At 39.9% G+C, this 21,428-nt stretch overlaps 1 protein-coding gene across 1 annotated transcript in view; it reads right to left on the reverse strand.

Moving 5' to 3' along the window:
- Window positions 1–8,520: 8,520 nt before the first annotated feature.
- The window catches only part of LOC147611936 (uncharacterized), a 52,931-nt gene continuing 40,023 nt past the window's right edge, over window positions 8,521–21,428 (reverse strand). Inside the window, exon 3 of the mRNA XM_086784147.1 lies at window positions 8,521–8,659. Coding sequence (XP_086640273.1) covers window positions 8,521–8,659 — 139 coding nt within the window. The remainder of the gene's footprint in view (window positions 8,660–21,428) is intronic.

The following is a 21,428-nucleotide window of genomic DNA, read 5'->3' on the forward strand; positions in this document are numbered from 1 at the left end:
TAACCATGTTAGCATAATGATGGGCTACATATCCATCATATCTCAACTTTTCAATAGGGTACCTAACCCCCTCGTACACCTACGTACACTTGGATCACTGCTAATCAAAATATCCCTTGTTCTCCTTACACCAAGAGTAACCACAGATGGAATGCTAAGCTCCTCGTCAAGGCTCTGCTCAGAGCTGCTAGAGTCACCATCCACATATAAGTGACCTGCTGTGAGTACAGATCAAGCACAAAAGTTTGATCTACCTTTTCCTTCCCTCTGCGTGTTACATGTGTACCTACATCTGTCCTCAATCTGCCTTACCACAAAAGTTTGATCTACCTTTTCCTTCCCTCTGCATGTTACATGTGTACCTACATCTGTCCTCAACCTGCCTTACCACCACGGGCTAACATTGGATCCACTACTAGCTCCCCAGGTCTAGTAAGTACATGTGATTGCTACTTACATAAAGAAGGCAAAGGGTCACCATCCACATATAAGTGACCTGCTGTGAGTACAGATCAAGCACAAAAGTTTGATCTACCTTTTCCTTCCCTCTGCGTGTTACATGTGTACCTACATCTGTCCTCAACCTGCCTTACCACCACGGGCTAACATTGGATCCACTACTAGCTCCCCAGGTCTAGTAAGTACATGTGATTGCTACTTACATAAAGAAGGCAAAGGCACTAACTCCCATGTTGTATTTGTATCCAATGCTACTATCTCCTCATTCATGGCATCTTCCCATTTCTTATTTCCAAGTGCCTACTCAAAACAAGTGGGCTCTAATTCTTTTATTGCTTTAACCATGTAAGCATAATGATGGGCTATATATCCATCATATCTCAACTTTTCAATAGGGTACCTAACCCCCTCGTAGACCTACGTACACTTGGATCACTGCTAAGTGTCATCAAAATATCCCTCGTTCTCCTTACACCAAGAGTAACCACAGATGGAATGCTAAGCTCCTCGTCAAGCCTCTACTCAGAGCTGCTAAAGTCACCATCCACATATAAGTGACCTGCTGACAGATCAAGCACAAAAGTTTAATCTATCTTTTCCTTCCCTCTGCGTGTTACATGTGTACCTACATCTGTCCTCAACCTGCCTTACCACGGGCTCACATTGGATCCACTACTAGAGGACTCCCCAAGTCTAGTAAGTACATGTGATTGCTACTCTACACGTGGTGCAGCATCAACACTTCTTACATCTAGATCTTCTATTGCCTTCATTGTTGGTGCATACCAGCTACTCATCTCATCAAAGATAACATCTCTACTTACTCGCATCTCACGAGTGGTAAGGTTATAACATCTATAACCTTTCTACTTCATAGCATAACCAATAAAGATGTGTTTCTCTACCTTTGGATCCAACTTTGTTCTCACTTCATCAAGAAAATGCACATATGCAATACACCCAAACACTTTCAAGTGAGACACATCCGGTCTTATTCTTGTAAACTCCTATTCAGGCATCATACCATGAATAGCTACAGTGGTTGTCCTATTCATAATGTACACAGTAGTTGCTACTACTTTTGCCCAAAAATAATGTGGCATATTATTTTCAGCCATCAAGGCACGTGCCACTTCTGTAATGTGCCTATTTTTTCTTTCTACAACACCATTTTGTTACAAAGTGTACCTGCATGTAAACTATCTCTTGATTCCCTGCTTCCTCAGGAAATTACTGAACTCATTGGAGAAATCTTCTCCCCTACCATATGATCTCAAGAATTTTATTTGCATGCCTTTTTACTTATCGACCAAGGCTTTAAATCTCTAAAAGTGAGCAAACACCTCACTTTTCTCCTTCATGAAATAAACCCACACTTTCTTAGTGTGGTTATTAATGAATGTAACATAATACCTACAACTTGCAATTGTTGCAGTCTTGATCGGTCCCCATACATTTGAATGTTGGACATCTAATGGCCTTGCACTGACATGATTTTTATGTGGAAAAGCATGTTTGGCTTGCTTACCAAGCTGGCATGCTTCACATACTTTATGCATACCATCAACCTTAAACTTTGGCAAACGTGCAACAATATTTTGGGCCTGCATAGACTTTAGTCCTATACATTCACATGACCAATGCACTTGTGCCATATGTCAATATCTACAATGACACCTATTTCATGTGCAAACATGGATGCCTTTACTTTAGGCATGTTCACATCTAAAGTAGGCACAATGTCTACTATGTTACCCTTTGCAAAACCAAGTGACACTGATTTTTGAAGTCTTTCACAAAACATCCTTGAGGCTTGTAGACCCTGCTCAACCATCTGTCCAAAAGAAACCAAGTTCTTTGTAATATTTAGAACATAAAGTACATTTGCCAAGTATTTCATTTTACCATCCTGCATAGACAATGGCACTCTACCCACATGCGCAATAGGATGCAGAGTATCATCACCTATTTCTACATAACATGGTTTTTCCATTTTTTGTATGTCTCTGCATGACTGGTCATAGGCACCACAATACACATACCATGTATCTTGAGATCTTGACAATGTGCTGCATCACAAACAACTACTCACTTATGTCATCACTTCCATGTTTACTAAATGGTGCATAGTTGCCTTGCTACAACTTTCCACTTTTAATGCCATTCTGCTTGTTATAGCAATCCTTTGCCATGTGCCTTGGTTTGCCACAATAATAGCACTCTATGATATTTGCATTCTGATTTCTTTTCCAACCACCTAGGCCTCTTTGGCTCCCCCTGCCTCTAGACTGGTCTCTTCCACTATGTATGATTGGTGCTGCGAATCATTGTACTGTTGTTGTCCAGAATTCTGATTTCCTTGTCGGCCACCACCTTGGCCTTGACCACGACCTCTACCTCTTTCTCAACTTAAATTGGAGTAGAAGGCATGTTCTAATGTGTTCTTGCTTTGTGAAGAAGAGTCGTCACCTAAAGACTTTTCTTCTATGATCACAACATAGACACCAAGTCCCGAAAGTTGGGAATATTCTCCTTGACTGCAATCGAGGTCTTGAATGGCTTATACTCTTTGCCAAGCCCATTCAAACAGACACTTACCAAGTCATCATCTTCCACCAATACATTGATAGACCCAAGGGATTCAATTCCCTTAATCTTTAAAGCATACTCATTGATAGACATGCTTTTCTTTTCCACAATATGCAACTCTTGTTTTAGCTGCAATTTCCTTGCCGTTGTGTTGGTCTGGAACATCTGCACTAGATTCTACCACACGTAAAAACTGTTGGAGTGTTGGCATCCTGTATGTGTCCTATCATCTTGTCTGTGACATTAATTGAAATCTAATACATGACTTTCCTTGCACCCTAGTTCCAATCTTTAAATGCCTTTATGTCTGCTAGAGTGGCATTCTCTTCAGACAACTCAGGAGACCCCTCATTGTCTCCTTCAACATAGTCCCAAAATCCTGTACCCCGTAAGAAAATTGGTCATTCTGAACTTCCAGGCATGGAATTTGTTCTTGCCTAGCTTCTCACTGACAATCTTATTAATTCCATCCCCAGACATGTTTTCCTGCAAACAATCAAAAACTGCAACATACAATTTCTGTATGGAGCCTATAAAACAACAATATCTTCTGTGACTACTATAGAGCAGTACTTCTGTGACTACTATAGAGCAGTACTTCAGCACAACCTGTAGGTCACCAAATCTGACCAAAGTACATGTACATACATCCAATGTCAATAATACATGTGAACACTTTCTGCACTCGATTTTGACCAGAGACAGTTCTCAACTAGAACTTCTCAAAACTATCGAAAATACGTTGCACAGTGACAAAATGGAGACCAAGACGTGCCCGAAATACGATTCTAGTTGAAAACCTATAGTACAAAGTACTGTGTACCACACAAGCACCTCCAAGCCTGCAAAGACAGCTCCTCAATAGGAGATATGTAACTCCCGAAGCTATCGAGGGGTGTTGTACCTAAACCAAGAAGGGAAAGAGATGGTGACGCTCCTTACCCGTGTACTGCTTCCTTGCTTGCTTGTTGTTGCCTCTTGCTTGCCTCCTTAGCTCTCACACGAACCGGAGATCTGATACCAAAAAGAGAATGTGGGGTAGAGAGAGAGCTTGAGTTCCTTGCAAGAAAACACACACATATACAAGAGAGTGCAAGACACAAGAGAGATGGATGGCTGAATTTTCTTCTATCTTCTTCTCTTCTCTACAACATATATCTAAAAGATAAGAGTACATACATAAAGGTAAAGTACTCTCCTATAGCATGGAACGAGCTCAACCGGTAGCGGATTTGAAAATTCGATAGGAATAGATACCCGTTAACGATAATGAACGACAAGGAGAAAATTTGATAGATTTATGAAAATAGAGGATCAAGAGCAAAGCTTTGATACCAAATTTCATGGAGCTAACTCCAACTATGGAAATGGATAAAACAACATACTAAAATAGCAGGAAAACATAGAAATAGCATGCCAAAATGAGATAGGACCATCATACCTTATACTCATGTGTGAGGATACATGCGGTTGCGGTCCAGAGAGAGGGAAAGCAAGAAAGCCAAGTGTGAGGATACATGCGGTTGCGGTCCAGAAAGAGGGAAAGCAAGAAAGCCAAGTGTGAGGCTGGGTTCACACACACACAACGGCTACACCTTTTGCCACTGGAAATGAGCAATCATAGCCTGGCAAGTGGAAAAGTTGGCTGTGAGGCATTCACACGTGCATGGCAACACTCAAGCTCTTGGGCCCTCTCAATGGGGGGATCATACATGACATGAAAGTGGTCAGTCTATAGTGTGGACCCAATTGTATGAGATGGTGCTATAACTATGCCATAACTCTAGTACTCCAAAGTGGTTGTCACATAGCATGTCATCCACTGGCGGCATATCAACCATAATCTCACCAATCATGCCAATGACATAAGTGTAGAAGCTATCACCCAGGCGAGTCATCAATGTGTGATGCAACACTAGTTGAGCTTGATATCTCAACACGTTAGGTATGCACAAGACAAGAAAGCATACAAGTGTTACAATATAGTGACAAAACATGTCCTTATTAATCGTGATGTGATATTTAATGAGATAGGTGGTATAAAAAAAGTGAGAATGTAATGGTTGGTGATATTGATGCCAATGTGGACCATTGGAGAAGATTACGAATATGTCTAGCCCACAAGACATGAAAGCATAAAAGTGTTACAATCTAGTGACAAAGCATGTCCTTATTAGGGGGGATTTTTTTTGCGAGCATTTCCTACGAGCTTTTTTGGTATCTTAGAGGATTTTGCGAGATTTTTTCACAATCTGACATAATTTTCCCATGACTTACACAATTTACATGCTTATACATGCAATTTATTTGAATGTTCTTAATGGTTATGAATAAAAACAGATTGATAGACAATTTACATGCTAAAAGCAAAAACGCACAAAAACACATAATAGATGTGCTTGCAAGCAAGATATGACTTGTTCCCTTGCTTCCTCTTTTGGAAGTCAGGGCAAGTGCATCTTGGCTCAGTAGTTACATGCACATCATATGTTGTCTCTAAGGTACTAGTCATCATGTGAAAGATTGAATGTTGTGGGATAATGGTATCCTCTTCAATGTAAATAACCTCCATTGAAACAGCACTAGAAATCCTCTTGCTTGCCTCTTGTGAGATCCCATGTCTCCATTTGGGCCTTCACACATTACTTTCACCTCCATGTTTTTGGACTTCTTCCTCATGTGTGCCTACTGCGTTCCCTGCTCCATGTTTTTGGACTTCTTCCTCATGTATGCCTATTGCATTCTCTGCTCCATGTTCTTGGACTTCCTCATGTGTGCCTACTACATTCCCTACTCTTTTTAGACAAAACCCAACTGCTTCTAGCATGTCAACTTCAGCTTCAGTGATTTTTGTCCCAATGTCCACAGGCCACTCGGTGGGTCATAGGCTTATGACTGATGTTGTTGTCTGGGTGCCATGTGTGGGTGACATCATCATTATAGAACCACATTAGTTATGCCGTGGCACTGCCAAGTCTAGGATGTTTTCTCGCAGAAAAAAAACATGGAGCAACTACTTCACTTGATGAGTTTTGGATGTAACGGTTGCACTTTGTCTTATCTATTGTCCAACCAAGGCATTTCAACTCTGAATTCAAAGGGGTTCTACGAATAGCCCAAAAGGTACGATTCACATGTCGAAATCTTTGTCACCTTTGGCTCCACCATGACCGGTGGTACCCTCAGACCAGAGCCTCCACTTGGCCGCCCAGAGGACTCAAAAGGCTAAATCTCTGTGACCCATTTCATGACCTGAGTCCAAATCTTATCCTGATCCTGCCAATCCATTTCCTTTCCTTCCCGGAGCACCATCCTCCGTGGGCTGCATAGGTGGTATTCCTCTGGAGCGGGTGATAGCCATCAGTGAGGGCTCGTGGTTGGACTGATCTTCATCCATCACTTCTGGCCCATCTAGAGCCACAATGGCCACCGCATTCATCGTAGGCTATTTGGAGGAGGACAATGGTTCACATGTTCCCCGGCTGTTGTCCTTCTCCGCCTTATGTCGTTTCCACAGCTCACACTCTGACTTGCGGTGGCTCGGAGCCTCACAATAGAAGCACACCACCTTTCGTACCACTGATTGCCCATCCTATCCTGCACTAGCAGCAAACCGCACGCGTGGCCAAAAAGTACGGTGCACCTGCTCAGAGGCTAAGCAATAGGAGCCACCGGAGATGTCGGCTAGACCATCAACACTGCGGCAACAGTTGCCCCAACTATAGACTGCGGAGCTCGCCGCTCGTTATATCTGCAAGCATTAGTGGAGCACATCGCTGTCTGACAAATCGCACACCACCACAAGTCATTCAAGCCACATTCTTCCGCCATATGGCCATGGTTCCGACAGAGAGTACACCATGCTCCTGAACGAGGTATGCTAAGAAGTTCCTGTGCCACCTTCAAAATCCTGAGCTCCCTTCCTGGGCCAATTTCTCGACTTTCTTACTCGACTTCTTCCGCTCTCATGGCACTTCTCCTCCTCCTCATCCGACCCATCACAACATGTGGACTTGCCTTTACTCTTCTGCTTAGTGGTCATCACCAAGACTCGTTCAGCACAAACAGCCGGCCGCTTCCACTATATCTTCCAAGGTTGCAGTAGCCAGGTCACTAGCCGTCACCGCCCGCTTCAAAGGTTTACTCAGTTCTTTAATGAAATAAGAATTGAGGATGTCCTCCGCTGTGGCTGATTGGCCGGATCTAGCCCGCTTCAAAGGTTTACTCAGTCCTTTAATGAAATAAGAATTGAGGATGTCCTCGCTGGCTGATTGGCCGGATCTAGCCCGCCGTCGTAGGAGCTTCTGAAACTTGGTGGCATAACCCTCCACCATAAGATCCTTATGATTCATCCAACCCAACTTGTCGAGCACATGAACGGAGGTCTTCTCCTCCCGGTGTAGCAGGCCAAGAAAGGATCGCGCAGCACATCATAAGTCGAAAAATGGCCCACGCCATACTGCATGATCCAGACAGCCGCCTTCTTTGCAGAGGATCGGAACAAAGGCTGCCTTCTTCAACTGGCTGATCCACTACACCTAGAACATTAACTCACCATGCACTGTCGAACAACAAAACATGCGCATCTACATCATTCGATGAACGCTTGGAAAACTTCGGGTATTTGACCGTCATGGCGGCAACAGGACGGTTCACCAGCCCAAGCTGAAGGTGTCGACGGCCTAAAGGAATGTACCGATGAAAACTGATCAGTGGTGGCGGAAATGGCGGAGGGATCGGTAGGACTCCGGGAGCGATTCACACAGTCGACAGTGGTAATCAGAGTTGGACAGTCGGCAGTCGGTAATCGATAGTCGACAGTCGATAGTTGGATAACCAGAGTTGGACAATCAACAGTTGGTAATCAGACTTGGACATTCGGATAACAGTTTGTAGGTGTAACCGTGTAACCTTATCTTCAAATTGTGTGGCTGTGGACGTTTGTAGGTTCGATGGAAAGCTACCACGTCTGCTATTGTGCTCACAATTGCCTCAGGGAGATCTCCACGCTCACCTTGCTAGGGACGTAGACCAGTTGGAGAGGACGAACACTGTGGAGAGGATATTAGTGCCAATTTGAGCTGGTACAATAGAGGAGATTAGTGCCGATTCCAATGTGTAGCTCCAACCAAAGAAGAGATCGCGTGTGTAGCGCCGATTCCAGTGTGCAGTAACCAACTTTCTAAGAGTCTTAATTCCTTTCCTCCACAAAAAAAGGGGGTTAGCGGCGCAAATCATCAGGGGGGCTCTAGGAGCCCCCCCTGATGATCTGCGCTAGGGGATCTAGGATCCCCTCCACAAAAAAAAGGGGGCTCTAGGAGCCCCCTTTTTTTTGTGGAGTACAATAGAATAGACTGTAGTTAGGATTTTTATTTTGCCAGACAAAGCTGGCCAGTGAGACTCATGGTGATAGGGGAGGGCCTAAACCTTGATAGGGGAGGGCCTAAACCTTGATAAAGCCCATGATTTGCATTATTCTATGGCTAATTGCAATAGAGAGGTGTGGTTGACGTCAACTACATTTGGCGGCCGAGATGGGAAACGCTGAGATGATCGTCGTTCTCCTGGATCACCATGCTGGCCTTGGACATAGTCATGTGCCTGATTAATGCTGCTAATCATGAACATCAGCATGCCAATGATGCTAATCATCTTGTGTCACACAAGGGGCAGCATAGATAATTAGTAATCAGATTAATGAAGCTGGCTTAATTCCGCACACGTTGATGATCTACGTAAAAAAAAGGGGGCTCCTAGAGCCTCCCTAATGATCTGCGCTAGCACAGATCATCAGGAGGGCTCTAGGAGCCCCTTTTTTTCTCCTGATGCAGGTGATCTAGCCACAGTTCAAACACATCCATCCAATCGTTCACCTGTACGACTACCCACATATATTCATATATTTATATCTATCACTTCACATCCACATATATTAATGTCACATCACAACATCTTTCATCACATCACATTCCTTCGCATGCACATCCACATCACATTCTTTTACACACATTCACTCACATCCCATATCATTCATTTACATCTTGATTCACATGACATCACATATCATCACATCTATTCTCCTCACATCTCTTCACCCCTATTCACATCACACATCTCATCACATCTATTCACCTCTATTCTCATCACATCTATGCATCCCTTCATTCACATCTATCTGATTCACATCACACATCTCTTCACATCTATTTACCTCACATCTCATCACCTCTATTCACACCACATTTATTCATCCCTTCATTCACATCTATCTGATTCTCATCACACATCTCTTCACATCTATTTACCTCACATCTCATCACCTCTATTCATATCATATCTATTCATCCCTTCATTCACATCTATCTGATTCTCATCACACATCTCTTCACATCTATTTACCTCACATCTCATCACCTCTATTCACGTCACATCTATTCATTCCTTCATTCACATCTATCTGATTCTCATCACACATCTCTTCACATCTATTTACCTCACATCTCTTTTTCTTCCTGAATTATCTTTCTCGAAAAGGGGGTGATATTTCAATTACTAATTTAGTGAATTTCATTCATTAAATATTCACTTAACTGATTTCTATATTAATCACGAATTTCGATAAGGAATAATTTAATCATTTATCTGAATATTTTGACTTCGATAGATTTCTTGAATTTTCTCTTTACAAATGGAGTGAATATGAAACGATAGAATTTTCCCTCTCAGAGTATTTACTTATTTATTTATCAAATATTCATGATATTAACAGAGAATTAAAGAGAATCTAATTTTGATATAAAAATTCTTTATGCATCTATTTATGCATAAAATCAATTTAATAGGAATAATACTTTTAAAATAAAAAGATTTTCAATATGCATCTTTCTATGCATAGAATTTTAATCTAATGAAAATAACACTTTTATAATAAAAAAATATCCAATATGCATCTTTCTATGCATAGAAATTGAATCTAATGAAAATAACACTTTTATAATAATAAAAAATCCAATATGCATCTTTCTATGCATAGAAATTGAATCTAATGAAAATAACACTTTTATAATTAAAAAAAATTCAATATGCATCTTTCTATGCTTAGAAATTGAATCTAATGAAAATAACACTTTTATAATAGAAAAATATCCAATATGCATCTATCCATGCATAGAAATTGAATCTAATGAAAATCGCACTTTTATAATAAAAATATATCCAATATGCATCTTTCTATGCATAGAAATTGAATCTAATGAAAATAACACTTTTATAATTAAAAGCAAAATATTAAATATGCATCTTTCTATGCATATAATTTGAATCTAATGAAAATAACACTTTTATAATACAAGAAAATCCTTTTATACATCTATTTATGCATAAAATAGAAATAACACTTTTAAAATAAAAAGAATTTCTTTTAGAATGCACAAACGGTGGGGATTATTCTTTTTGAATAACATAAAGATAAAACTTATTTCCATAAAATTTAAGAAAATTTTGCCATAACCTCCTTTGTATGGTTGACCATCTCTCAATTTTTAGATTCTAAATTTACTTTAAAATTTATCTCAAGATGAAATAAAGCACTCTAATCTAATCAAATTTTCACTTCTAAAGAGTAATCAATAGGAAAAGTTTAACTCAATTTAATTGTTACTCATTTTAGGATAAAGAAAGGCTGAAATTCTTAATGAAGAGAAGGGGGAAGCCTTTCATCAAGGCTTATAATCCATAATCACATTAAAAAGCAAAGAATTCAGAAAATCATAGGTTAGAATTAAAAAAAAGTAGAATTAATAACTTACATGGAATTTTGTGAGCTTTCCTTTGGCTTGAGGGATTGAGGGTTCTACTCTTGTTTGGATCAAGAGTGGCCACCAATTCTTTGTAGAGGAATTAGTCAAAAACAAGTGAATTATCAAGTGAATTCAATGTTTTTGGCTCTAGGGAGGAGTAGACTAACAGTGCATAAACACTATTAAGCTTTTACAAAGGAGGAGGCTTCTATTTATAGGAAAAAGTGAGCCTCAAACCAAGCAAACTGATTCTAGAATTTTCCAGATCAGTTTGGTCAATTTTTGACCATTTTTGGGTCAGTTCAGCTTACTTTTTGGAACTAGACTTGAATTAGGAGAGAGGAGAGATGAAATATCTCATTTTATTGATTTAAAATGGAAAGCAACGATGAGAAAAAAGGCGTCTCCTTCACAAGGGGGAATCCCCATTTTGAGGTGTCAAAAATCAGTTTTTTAACTATTTTTCTTGGTCAAATCAGTTTTTTAACTATTTTTCTTGGTCCTTAGTCCACTCTTCATCTTATGTGAGTATTTACTCATTTTTGGGGGGTTTTTCTTTATTTCTTCAATTTATCTCCTCCCTACATTTGGATTAATCTAATTGGTCCCTCAAAACCTTAATCCAAAATTTTCCAAAAATCTGGACCCTTAGGCTAAGGCCTTTTGAGCATATTATATTTATTTGTAATGCACCTTAGGAAATTCTTTTTAAACTTCTGTTTCGGGGGAATTTAGTTTAATAAGAAAGGATATTTTTCCATCCAAAGATATCTAAAAACTGAGTTATCTCTCTCTAGAATATTTTCTCTCTCTAGGCCAAAACAGGTCGAAATAAGATCTTTTATTATTCTGAAAAGGGGATTGATTTGTTACAGGGGAAGAAACTAGACATCTTGAGGGGCTGGGGAGGAATCTTACATTCTCTCCCACTTTAAAAACACGAGATGTCCTCATCTCACAGGTGGAGTATGATCTCTTTCGTCATCTTCTTCTTCTTCAATATCTTTCATTCTGTCCCACTTGAAAAACATGAGATGTCCTCATCTCACAGGTGGAGTATGATCTTTTTCATCTTTTTCTTCTTCTTCAATTACTTCTAGCGTTACTGCCTTGGAAGTGGACGGCCAATTTGGAAATATCTCTCTATGCCTTCCCCTATTCTGAGAGCGGAGGTCTTGCATTACTTTGGATTGAGACTGCGGGTTGGTTAGAGGGTCTACCTCTGGGATTTTCTTGATTTTGGCGGAAAGAAACCTGATTACTCTGGAAGGAAGGAGCTGGAGTTTGGAATCTTGCTCCCTGATTTCCCTGCTCCGAAAAACTTGATCCAAAAGGTGTTGGGCAATCCGTACTGTGATGTCCAAATCCTTGACAGTTATAGCATTTCACTCCCTTGTTCAAGGGTGGAACTTCTGAAGTTGAATTCTAGGGGATTGAGTTTCGGAAAAAGGACATTTCTTCCATTCTGGAACTTCCCATATCCTAGGCTTGACCTTGATATCTTTTAGGCAGCGGAAGGTTGGAATCACCTTCTGGAATTAAAAACCTTTTGAAAGGTGATGGTGCTGGCTTCGGCGGGACTTTGACATCAAAGGCTTTGGTGAAATCTTTTGCCATCATCCGCACTGCTTTAGGCATGGAAACTGGTTTGGCATTCTTCATCTAGAGGTGGCGAGAATTTGAGGAGGAGAGCGAACGGTTGGTGATATAATTCAATAGTTCTGCTCCCTTGGGTTAACTCTAAGAATTTGTTCATCTTTGTTTCAACAAAACCGAGAGGACAAAACCTCGTCCTTAGGTAATTTTTGAGATCATTCCATGTCTAGGAATTCCGATCCAGACGGTTTGTCTCGCAGTGGTTTCTCCATGCCACTCTGGCTGTTTCTACTATCTTCAGTCTTGCAAGAGCCATTTTACTCTTCTCATTGTACCCGGTGACATCGAAGTACTCTTCCATTGCTCCGATCCACTTTTTCACAGACTCACCCAAGTTCTCCCCTTCACCCTTGAAAGGTCCAAGCTACGATCTATGAAGAGTTTTACGAACATCCAAGTCGAGCTCTTCCTCGTCGAGTTGGGGGTTATCATTTCTACCATGACGACCTCGATCCATGCTTCTATCAATACGAAAATTCTTGTTAACACCACATCAATTCTCGTCCATCATATTCAATTACATTACATCCATTTACACCCATCACATTCAATTACATTACATCCATTTACACCCATCACATCTCATTCATTCATATCCATCACATTCATTCTTTCATACCACCTCATACATTTTCATAACCATCTCATCACATGCATTCTATCCACATTATATCACATCACTTCTGTCCACACCATATCTCATTCATACACATTCATCCAATCATTCACCTGTACGACTACCCACATCTATTCGTACATTCATATCTATCACTTCACATCCACATATATTAATGTCACATCACATCATTTTTCATCACATCACATTCCTTCGCATACACATCCACATCACATTCTTTTACATACATTCACTCACATCCCATATCATTCATTTACATCCTGCATCTCATCACATCTATGCATCTCTTCAATCACATCTATCTGATTCACATCACAAATCTCTTCACATCTATTGACCTCACAGCTCATCACATCTATGCATCCCTTCAATCACATCTATATGATTCACATCACACATCTATTCACCTTACATCTCATCACATCTATGCATCCCTTCAATCACATCTATGCATCCCTTCAATCACATCTATCTGATTCACATCACACATCTCTTCACATCTATTTACCTCACATCTCATCACCTCTTTTCGCATCAAATCTAGTCATCTCTTCATTCACATCTATCTGATTCTCACTACACATCTCTTCACATCTATTTACCTCACATCTCATCACCTCTATTTACGTCACATCTATTCATCCCTTCATTCACATCTATCTGATTCTCATCACACATCTCTTCACATCTATTTACCTCACATCTCATCATCTCTATTCACATCACATCTATTCATCCCTTCATTCACATCTATCTGATTCTCATCACACATCTCTTCACATCTATTTACCTCACATCTCATCATCTCTATTCACATCAGATCTATTCATCCCTTCATTCACATCTATCTGATTCTCATCACCACACATCTCTTCACATCTATTTACCTCACATGTCTTTTTCTTCTTGAATTATCTTTCTCGAAAAGGGGGTGATATTTCAATTACTAATTTAGTGAATTTCATTCATTGAATATTCATTGAACTGATTTCTATATTAATCACGAATTTCGATGAGGAATAAATTAGTCATTTATCTGAATATTTAGACTTCGATAGATTTCCTGAATTTTCTCTTTACAAATCGAGTGAATATAAAACGATAGAATTTTCCCTCTCAGAGTATTTACTTATTCATTTATCAAATATTTATGCAATTAAACATAGAATTAAAGAGAATCTAATTTTGATATAAAAATTCTTCATGCATCTATTTATGCATAAAATCATTTTAATAGGAATAATACTTTTAAAATAATAAGATTTTCAATATGCATTTTTCTATGCATAGAATTTTAATCTAATGAAAATAACACTTTTATAATAAAAAAATATCCAATATGCATCTTTCTATGCATAAAAATTGAATCTCATGAAAATAACACTTTTATAATAAAAAAATATCCAATATGCATCTTTCTATGCATAGAAATTGAATCTAATGAAAACAACACTTTTATAATAAAAACAAATATCCAATATGCATCTTTCTATGCTTAGAAATTGAATCTAATGAAAATAACACTTTTATAATAAAAAAATTATCCAATATGCATCTTTCTATGCATAGAAATTGAATCTAATGAAAATAACACTTTTATAATAAAAAATATCCAATATGTATCTTTCTATGCATAGAGTTTGAATCTAATGAAAATAACACTTTTATAATAAAAGAAAATCCTTTTATACATCTATTTATGCATAAAATAGGAATAACACTTTTAAAATAAAAAGAATTTCTTTTAGAATGCACAAGCGGTGGGGATTATTCTTTTTGAATAACATAAATATAAAACTTATTTCCACAAAATTTAAGAAAATTTTACCATAATCTCCTTTGTATGGCTGACCATCTCTCAATTTTTACATTCTAAATTTACTTTAAAATTTATCCCAAGATGAAATAAAGCACTCTAATCTAATCAAATTTTCACTTCTAAAGAGTAATCAATAGGAAAAGTTTAACTCAATTTAATTGTTACTCATTTTAGGATAAAGAAAGGCTGAAATTCTTAATGAAGAGAAGGGGGAAGCCTTTTCATCAAGGCTTATAATCCATAATCACATTAAAAAGCAAAGATTTTAAAAATTCATAGGTTAGAATTTAAAAAAAGTAGAGTTAATAACTTACATGGAATTTTGTGAGCTTTCCTTTGGCTTGAGGAATTGAGGGTTCTACTCTTGTTTGGATCAAGAGTGGCCACCAATTCTTTGTAGAGGAATTAGTCAAAAACAAGTGAATTCAATGTTTTTGGCTCTAGGGAGGAGTAGAGTAACAGTGCATAAACACTATTAAGCTTTTACAAAGGGGGAGGCTTCTATTTATAGGAAAAAGTGAGCCTCAAACCAAGCAAACTGATTCTAGAATTTTCCAAATCAGTTTGGTCAATTTTTGACCATTTTTGGGTCAGTTCAGCTTACTTTTTGGAACTAGACTTGAATTAGGAGAGAGGAGAGATGAAATATCTCATTTTTTATTGATTTAAAATGGAAAGCAATGATGAGAAAAAAGGCGCCTCCTTCACGAGGGGGAATCCCCATTTTGAGGTGTCAAAAATCAATTTTTAAACTATTTTCCTTGGTCCTTAGTCCACTCTTCATCTTATGTGAGTATTTACTCATTTTTGGGGGGTTTTTCTTTATTTCTTCAATTTATCTCCTCCCTACATTTGGATTAATCTAATTGGTCCCTCAAAACCTTAATCCAAAATTTTTTAAAAATCTGGACCCTTAGGCTAAGGCCTTTTGAGCAGATTATAATTTATTTCTAATGCACCTTAGGAAATTCTTTTTAAACTTCTGTTTCTGGGGAATTTAGTTTAATAAGAAAGGATATTTTTCCATCCAAAGATATCTAAAAATAGAGTTATCTCTCTCTAGAATATTTTTTCTCTCTAGGCCAAAACAAGTAGAAATAAGATCTTTTATTATTCTGAAAAGGGGATTGAGTACAGGGGAAGAAACTGGACATCTTGAGGGGCTGGGGAGGAATCTTACATTCTCTCCCACTTGAAAAATGTGAGATGTCCTCATCTCGCTGGTGGAGTATGATCTCTTTCATCTTCTTCTTCTTCTTCAATTACTTCCAGCGTTACTGCCTTAGAAGTGGACGGCCGATTTGAAAATATCTCTCTTTGCCTTTCCCTATTCTGAGGCGGAGGTCTTGCATTACTTTGGATTGAGACTGCGGGTTGGTTAGAGGGTCTACCTCTAGAATTTTCTTGATTTTGGTGGAAAGAAACCTGATCACTCTGGAAGGAAGGAGCTGGAGTCTGGAATCTTGATCCTCCCTGATTTCCCTACCCCAAAAACCTTTATCCAGAAGGTGTTAGGCAATCCATACTGTGATGTCCAAATCCTTGACAGTTATAGCATTTCACTCCCTCAAGGGTGGAACTTCTAAAGTTGAATTCCAGGGGATTGAGTTTTGGGAAAAGGACATTTCTTCCATTCTGAAACTTTCCATATCCTGGGCTTGACCTTGATATCTTTTAGGTAGCGGCGGTGGAAGGTTGGAATCACCTTCTGGAATTAAAAACCTTTTGAAAGGTGATGGTGCTGGCTTCGGCAGGTCTTTGACATCAAAGGCCTTAGTGAAATCCTTCGCCATCCGCACTGCTTCAGCCATGGAAACTGGCTTGGCATTCTTCACCAGGATATTCAAAGGTTCGTTCAGTCCCGGAATGAACCTGGCCATCAGCTCTTCTTCATCCAGTGGTGGCGAGAATTTGAGGAGGAGAGTGAACGCTTGGTGATATAATTCAATAGTTCTGCTCCCCTGGGTTAACTCTAAGAATTCGTTCATCTTTGTTTCCAAAAATCCGGGAGGACAGAACCTCGTCCTTAGATAATTTTTGAGATCATTCCATGTTTGGGTTTTTCGATCCAGATGGTTTGTCTTGCAGTGGTTTCTCCATGCCACTTTGGTTGTTTCTACTATCTTCAGTCTTGAAAGAGCCATTTTTCTCTTCTCATTGTACCCGGTGACATCGAAGTACTCTTCCATTGCTTCGATCCACTTTTCCACAGCCTCACCCAAGTTTTCCCCTTCACACTTGAAAGGTCCAGGCTGCAATCTATGAAGAGTTTTACGAGCATCCAAGTCCAGTTCTTCCTCGTCGAGTTGGGAGTTATCATTTCTACCATGACGACCTCGATCCATGCTCTTATCAATACGAAAATTCTTGTTAAGTCCCTTTATTTATGATTCAAATCCAATTTTAGATTCAACTGATTCAAATCCAATTTTAGATTCAACTGATTCTAATGTTCTTTATATTGGTTAGTTCCTCACACAATCATGGGATAAAGATATTCATACAGAACTCATTATCCGGATAACTGTTGGAATTAGGGTTGCAGGAAAGCACACAAAGCTTGGAGAAGAAGAAGCAAGAATGCACACAACACAAAGTGTATTAGATTGTGTCAATGTACAAAGATAAGTTAGCCCTAGAAGGATGGGCGTATATACAAGCCGAGGGAAAAAACCTCCTAAAGAGGGAAAAAGTGCCCCGGCGGTCCTAAGTGTGTTCACACACATCACTGCCTATATATATATGGCAACAAATCCCCCCTGGGAGTGATGGTGTGAACGAGAGCTGGCACTCATGTATAGGGGAGTGCCATGCCCGAAGTAGATCAGTCCACAAAGGGAAGCAAGCCCAAAGCTTTGCGGAAAGCTTCGAACTTCTCACGAGGAAGCGCCTTTGTGAAAAGATCGGCGAGGTTGTCCTGTGTTGGCACATAGGCCAAGCTGATCTCTCCTGCTGAGAGTCTCTCCCTGACATAGTGATAATGCACCTCAATGTGCTTTGTGCGAGCATGAAAAACTGGGTTTCTCGCAACTGCCAATGCACTCTGACTGTCAGTGAAGATAGAGGTGGCAGACTCCTGTCCAACACCCAAGTCAGCCATAAGCCGTCTGAGCCACACACACTCAACCGTAGCTGTGAAAGCTGCCCTGTACTCAGCTTCACAACTAGAAGTGGCCACAGTATGTTGCTTCTTGCTCAACCAAGATATGCATGAGCTACCGAGCATGAAACAAAAACCACTTGTGGACACTCTTGTGTCATAGCAACCAGCCCAATCTGAGTCCGAAAAAGCATGTAAATCTGGCGGCAACGATCCCCCCTTGGGATAAAACAACCCAAGATGTATGGTGCCACTCAAGTAGCGAAAGATGCGTTTAACTGCCTTCCAATGCTGAGACCCTGGGCTATGCATAAACCTGCTCACCTATGAGACTGCAAACTGAATGTCCGGCCTCGTAATGCATACATAAATGAGGCAACCAACAGCTGTCTGATAGAGTGTGACATCAAGGTGATCTCCAGCATCATGAAGACTCAACTTCAAACCTGTCTCCATTGGAGTAGCAATAGGCTTGCAGTCTTCAAGGCCAAATCTCCGCAACAATGTCTCAATATACTTTGTCTGACACAAAGCAATACCTCCATCACACTGCTTAAATTGTATCCCCAAATAATGATGCAAATGCCCCAAATCTGACATCTCAAAAGAGGCATTCAAATCAGCCTTAAAATCAGCAATATGACTCTCATTTGGTCCTGTGAGCAGCATGTCATCGACATAGAGAGCAATGATTAGATGTACACCATCCACACGTTTAACATACAAAGTGCTTTCTGTTGGACTATTCTGAAACCCATGTGCAGTCAAATATGCATGTATTTTTTCATACCAAGCTCGTGGAGCTTGCTTTAAACCATATAAAGCCTTTTTTAACCTGCACACTTTGTTTTCCTGCCCTCTTTGAACAAAACCACGAGGCTGCGATACATACACCTCCTCATGCAAATCTCCATTTAAGAACGCAGTCTTTATGTCCAGCTGATGTACATTCCAACCATTATGAGCTGCCAATGCACAAATGCTACGAATGGTAGTCATACGACAAGTGGGAGCAAAGGTCTCATCAAAATCAATGCCCTTTTCTTGAGCATAACCCTTTGCAACAAGTCTAGCTTTATAGCGATCAACACTGCCATCTGGCTTTCGTTTCAACTTAAAAACCCACTTACATCCAATGGCCTTTTTACCAATAGGCAAATCACACAAAGACCATGTACCATTCTTTATTATAGCATCATATTCACTTTGCATTGCAGCCAACCAATTTTCTGAATTTTGTGCCTCATCAAATGAAAGAGGTTCTTCCTCTTCACACATACTAGACACAGCCAAAGCATAACAATCTGATGCATAAGAGGCATGCTGAAAACTTGAACGAGTACGACTAGGCATAGGTGCATCAATCTTACTATCACGCAAGGTTTGCACCAGCCATTTAGGCATACCTCTAGCCTGCTCATTTTCAGCCCTATCCTCATGAATTACATCCTGTAAATCTGCATCAGAAATAGGCTGATCTATGATGTCGTTTGAAATCTGCATAGGCTGAATATTTGCCTCATTAGGACTTACATTTGAATTCCCACCTGTAAACAGAGGCAACAATGTATCAAATACATCCCATGAGCTCACACCTGTCTCTTTGGTACATGATAACAAAGGCTGCACAGCATCTTCTACAAAAACAACATCTCGACTAATCAAGATACGCTTTGACTGTGGATGATATAATCTGTAACCTTTGCTTTCAGCACTGTAACCAACAAAAATGCATTTGACAGCCTTATCATCCAATTTTCTGCGTTGTTGCACAGGCACTAAAGCATAGGCCAAGCAACCAAAGACACGCAAGTGACCAATAGAAGGCTTCCTGCCATGCCAAGCTTCATATGGAGTAATAGACTGCAAGGCCTTAGTGGGACACCTGTTGAGTACATATGCAGCACACATGACAGCCTCAAGCCAAAACGCATGTGGCAAAGCTTGGCTCTTGACCATACATCGTGCCATCTCCATAAGTGACCTGTTTTTCCTCTCAGCAACACCATTTTGCTGAGGGGTATATGGCACTGTACATTGGTGTTTTATCCCACGACTAGCCAGAAATGCATCAAACTCTTTAGACATGTACTCCCCCCCTCGATCAGTACGGAGGGTGCCCACAGTACAATTGGATACATTTTCAACCATAAGGAAAAACTGTTTGAAGCACAATAACACTTCGGACTTTGCCTTCAGTGGATATACCCATGCATGCCTTGAGTAATCATCAATGAAAGTCACGAAGTACAAGTGTTTACCAAATGACGGAGTTTGCATAGGCCCACATACATCACTATGTACAAGCTGCAATTTGCGAGTGGCCCGCATAGAACCATCCTTTGGAAACGCAGAACGCTGCATTTTGCCCAAAATACAGCCTTCACAAACATGTTTCAATGGTGCCTCAAGAGGGGGCAATGAAGCAACCATATCAAATTTCTGCAAACGCAGCAAACTAGCAAAGTTCAGATGACCAAAACGAGCATGCCATAGTTTTGCATCTGAAAGTGCCTTTTCATCAGAAACTGCATTTGCTGAATCTTCCACACACTTGTCATAAGAATTGAGCCTATACAGCCCACGAAACAAGGTTCCAGATGCAATAATCGTATCACCAAAAGTCAAATCATGAACAGTACATCTGTCATCCACAAATTTGACTACAAATCCAAGTCTAGCAAGCGCAGAGACAGACAATAGATTCTTCTTTATCCCTGGCACATACAAAGCATCTGAAAGTGTGAAAGCGCTGCCATTTGCAGCAGTAAGCATAATTTTACCAAAGAAGCATTATTGGCACATGTGACAGTATTCCCATTAGGGACAGCCTCAAGAGAAGTGAACATATCACGATGCGAGGTAATGTGCTTTGTAGCACCACTGTCAAAATACCAAACATGAGAGTCAACAGAAACTGCCAAACATGCATCATGTACAAATGGGTCATACTGGCAATACATGCTAAACGCCCATTCTGTATCCTGCACAACATTTGCAGAATCTGCATTTGTAGAAGCATCCGCTATTGTGGCTGCATTTGACTCTTTCTTCTTTGCCTCTTTAGCCTTTAGCTTAGGGCAATTCTTAATGACATGATCATTTGCCTTACAATAGTTGCACCTGGTCTTTTTCTTGCCTTTATCAAGAGCCTTCTCAGACTTATTTCTACTACCTGTGGAAGGAGAAGAAGTTGCAGACCTACTAATAGGAGAAGAAACAGTGGAAGGGGCTGCCTTACCACTTCTTCTCTGCTGCTGGGCAGCAATAAATGCTTGATCAACTGCACGCTGCCTGGCCCTGTTTTGCCTGGACTGCGCTTCTTGCAAGAGCTTGTTGACTAAAGTATCATACTTGACAGCATCAGGT

The sequence above is a fragment of the Cibotium barometz genome, chromosome 46, assembly GCF_041138505.1.
Source record: "Cibotium barometz isolate CiBa-2024 chromosome 46, ASM4113850v1, whole genome shotgun sequence".
NCBI classification, from domain to species: domain Eukaryota; kingdom Viridiplantae; phylum Streptophyta; class Polypodiopsida; order Cyatheales; family Cibotiaceae; genus Cibotium; species Cibotium barometz.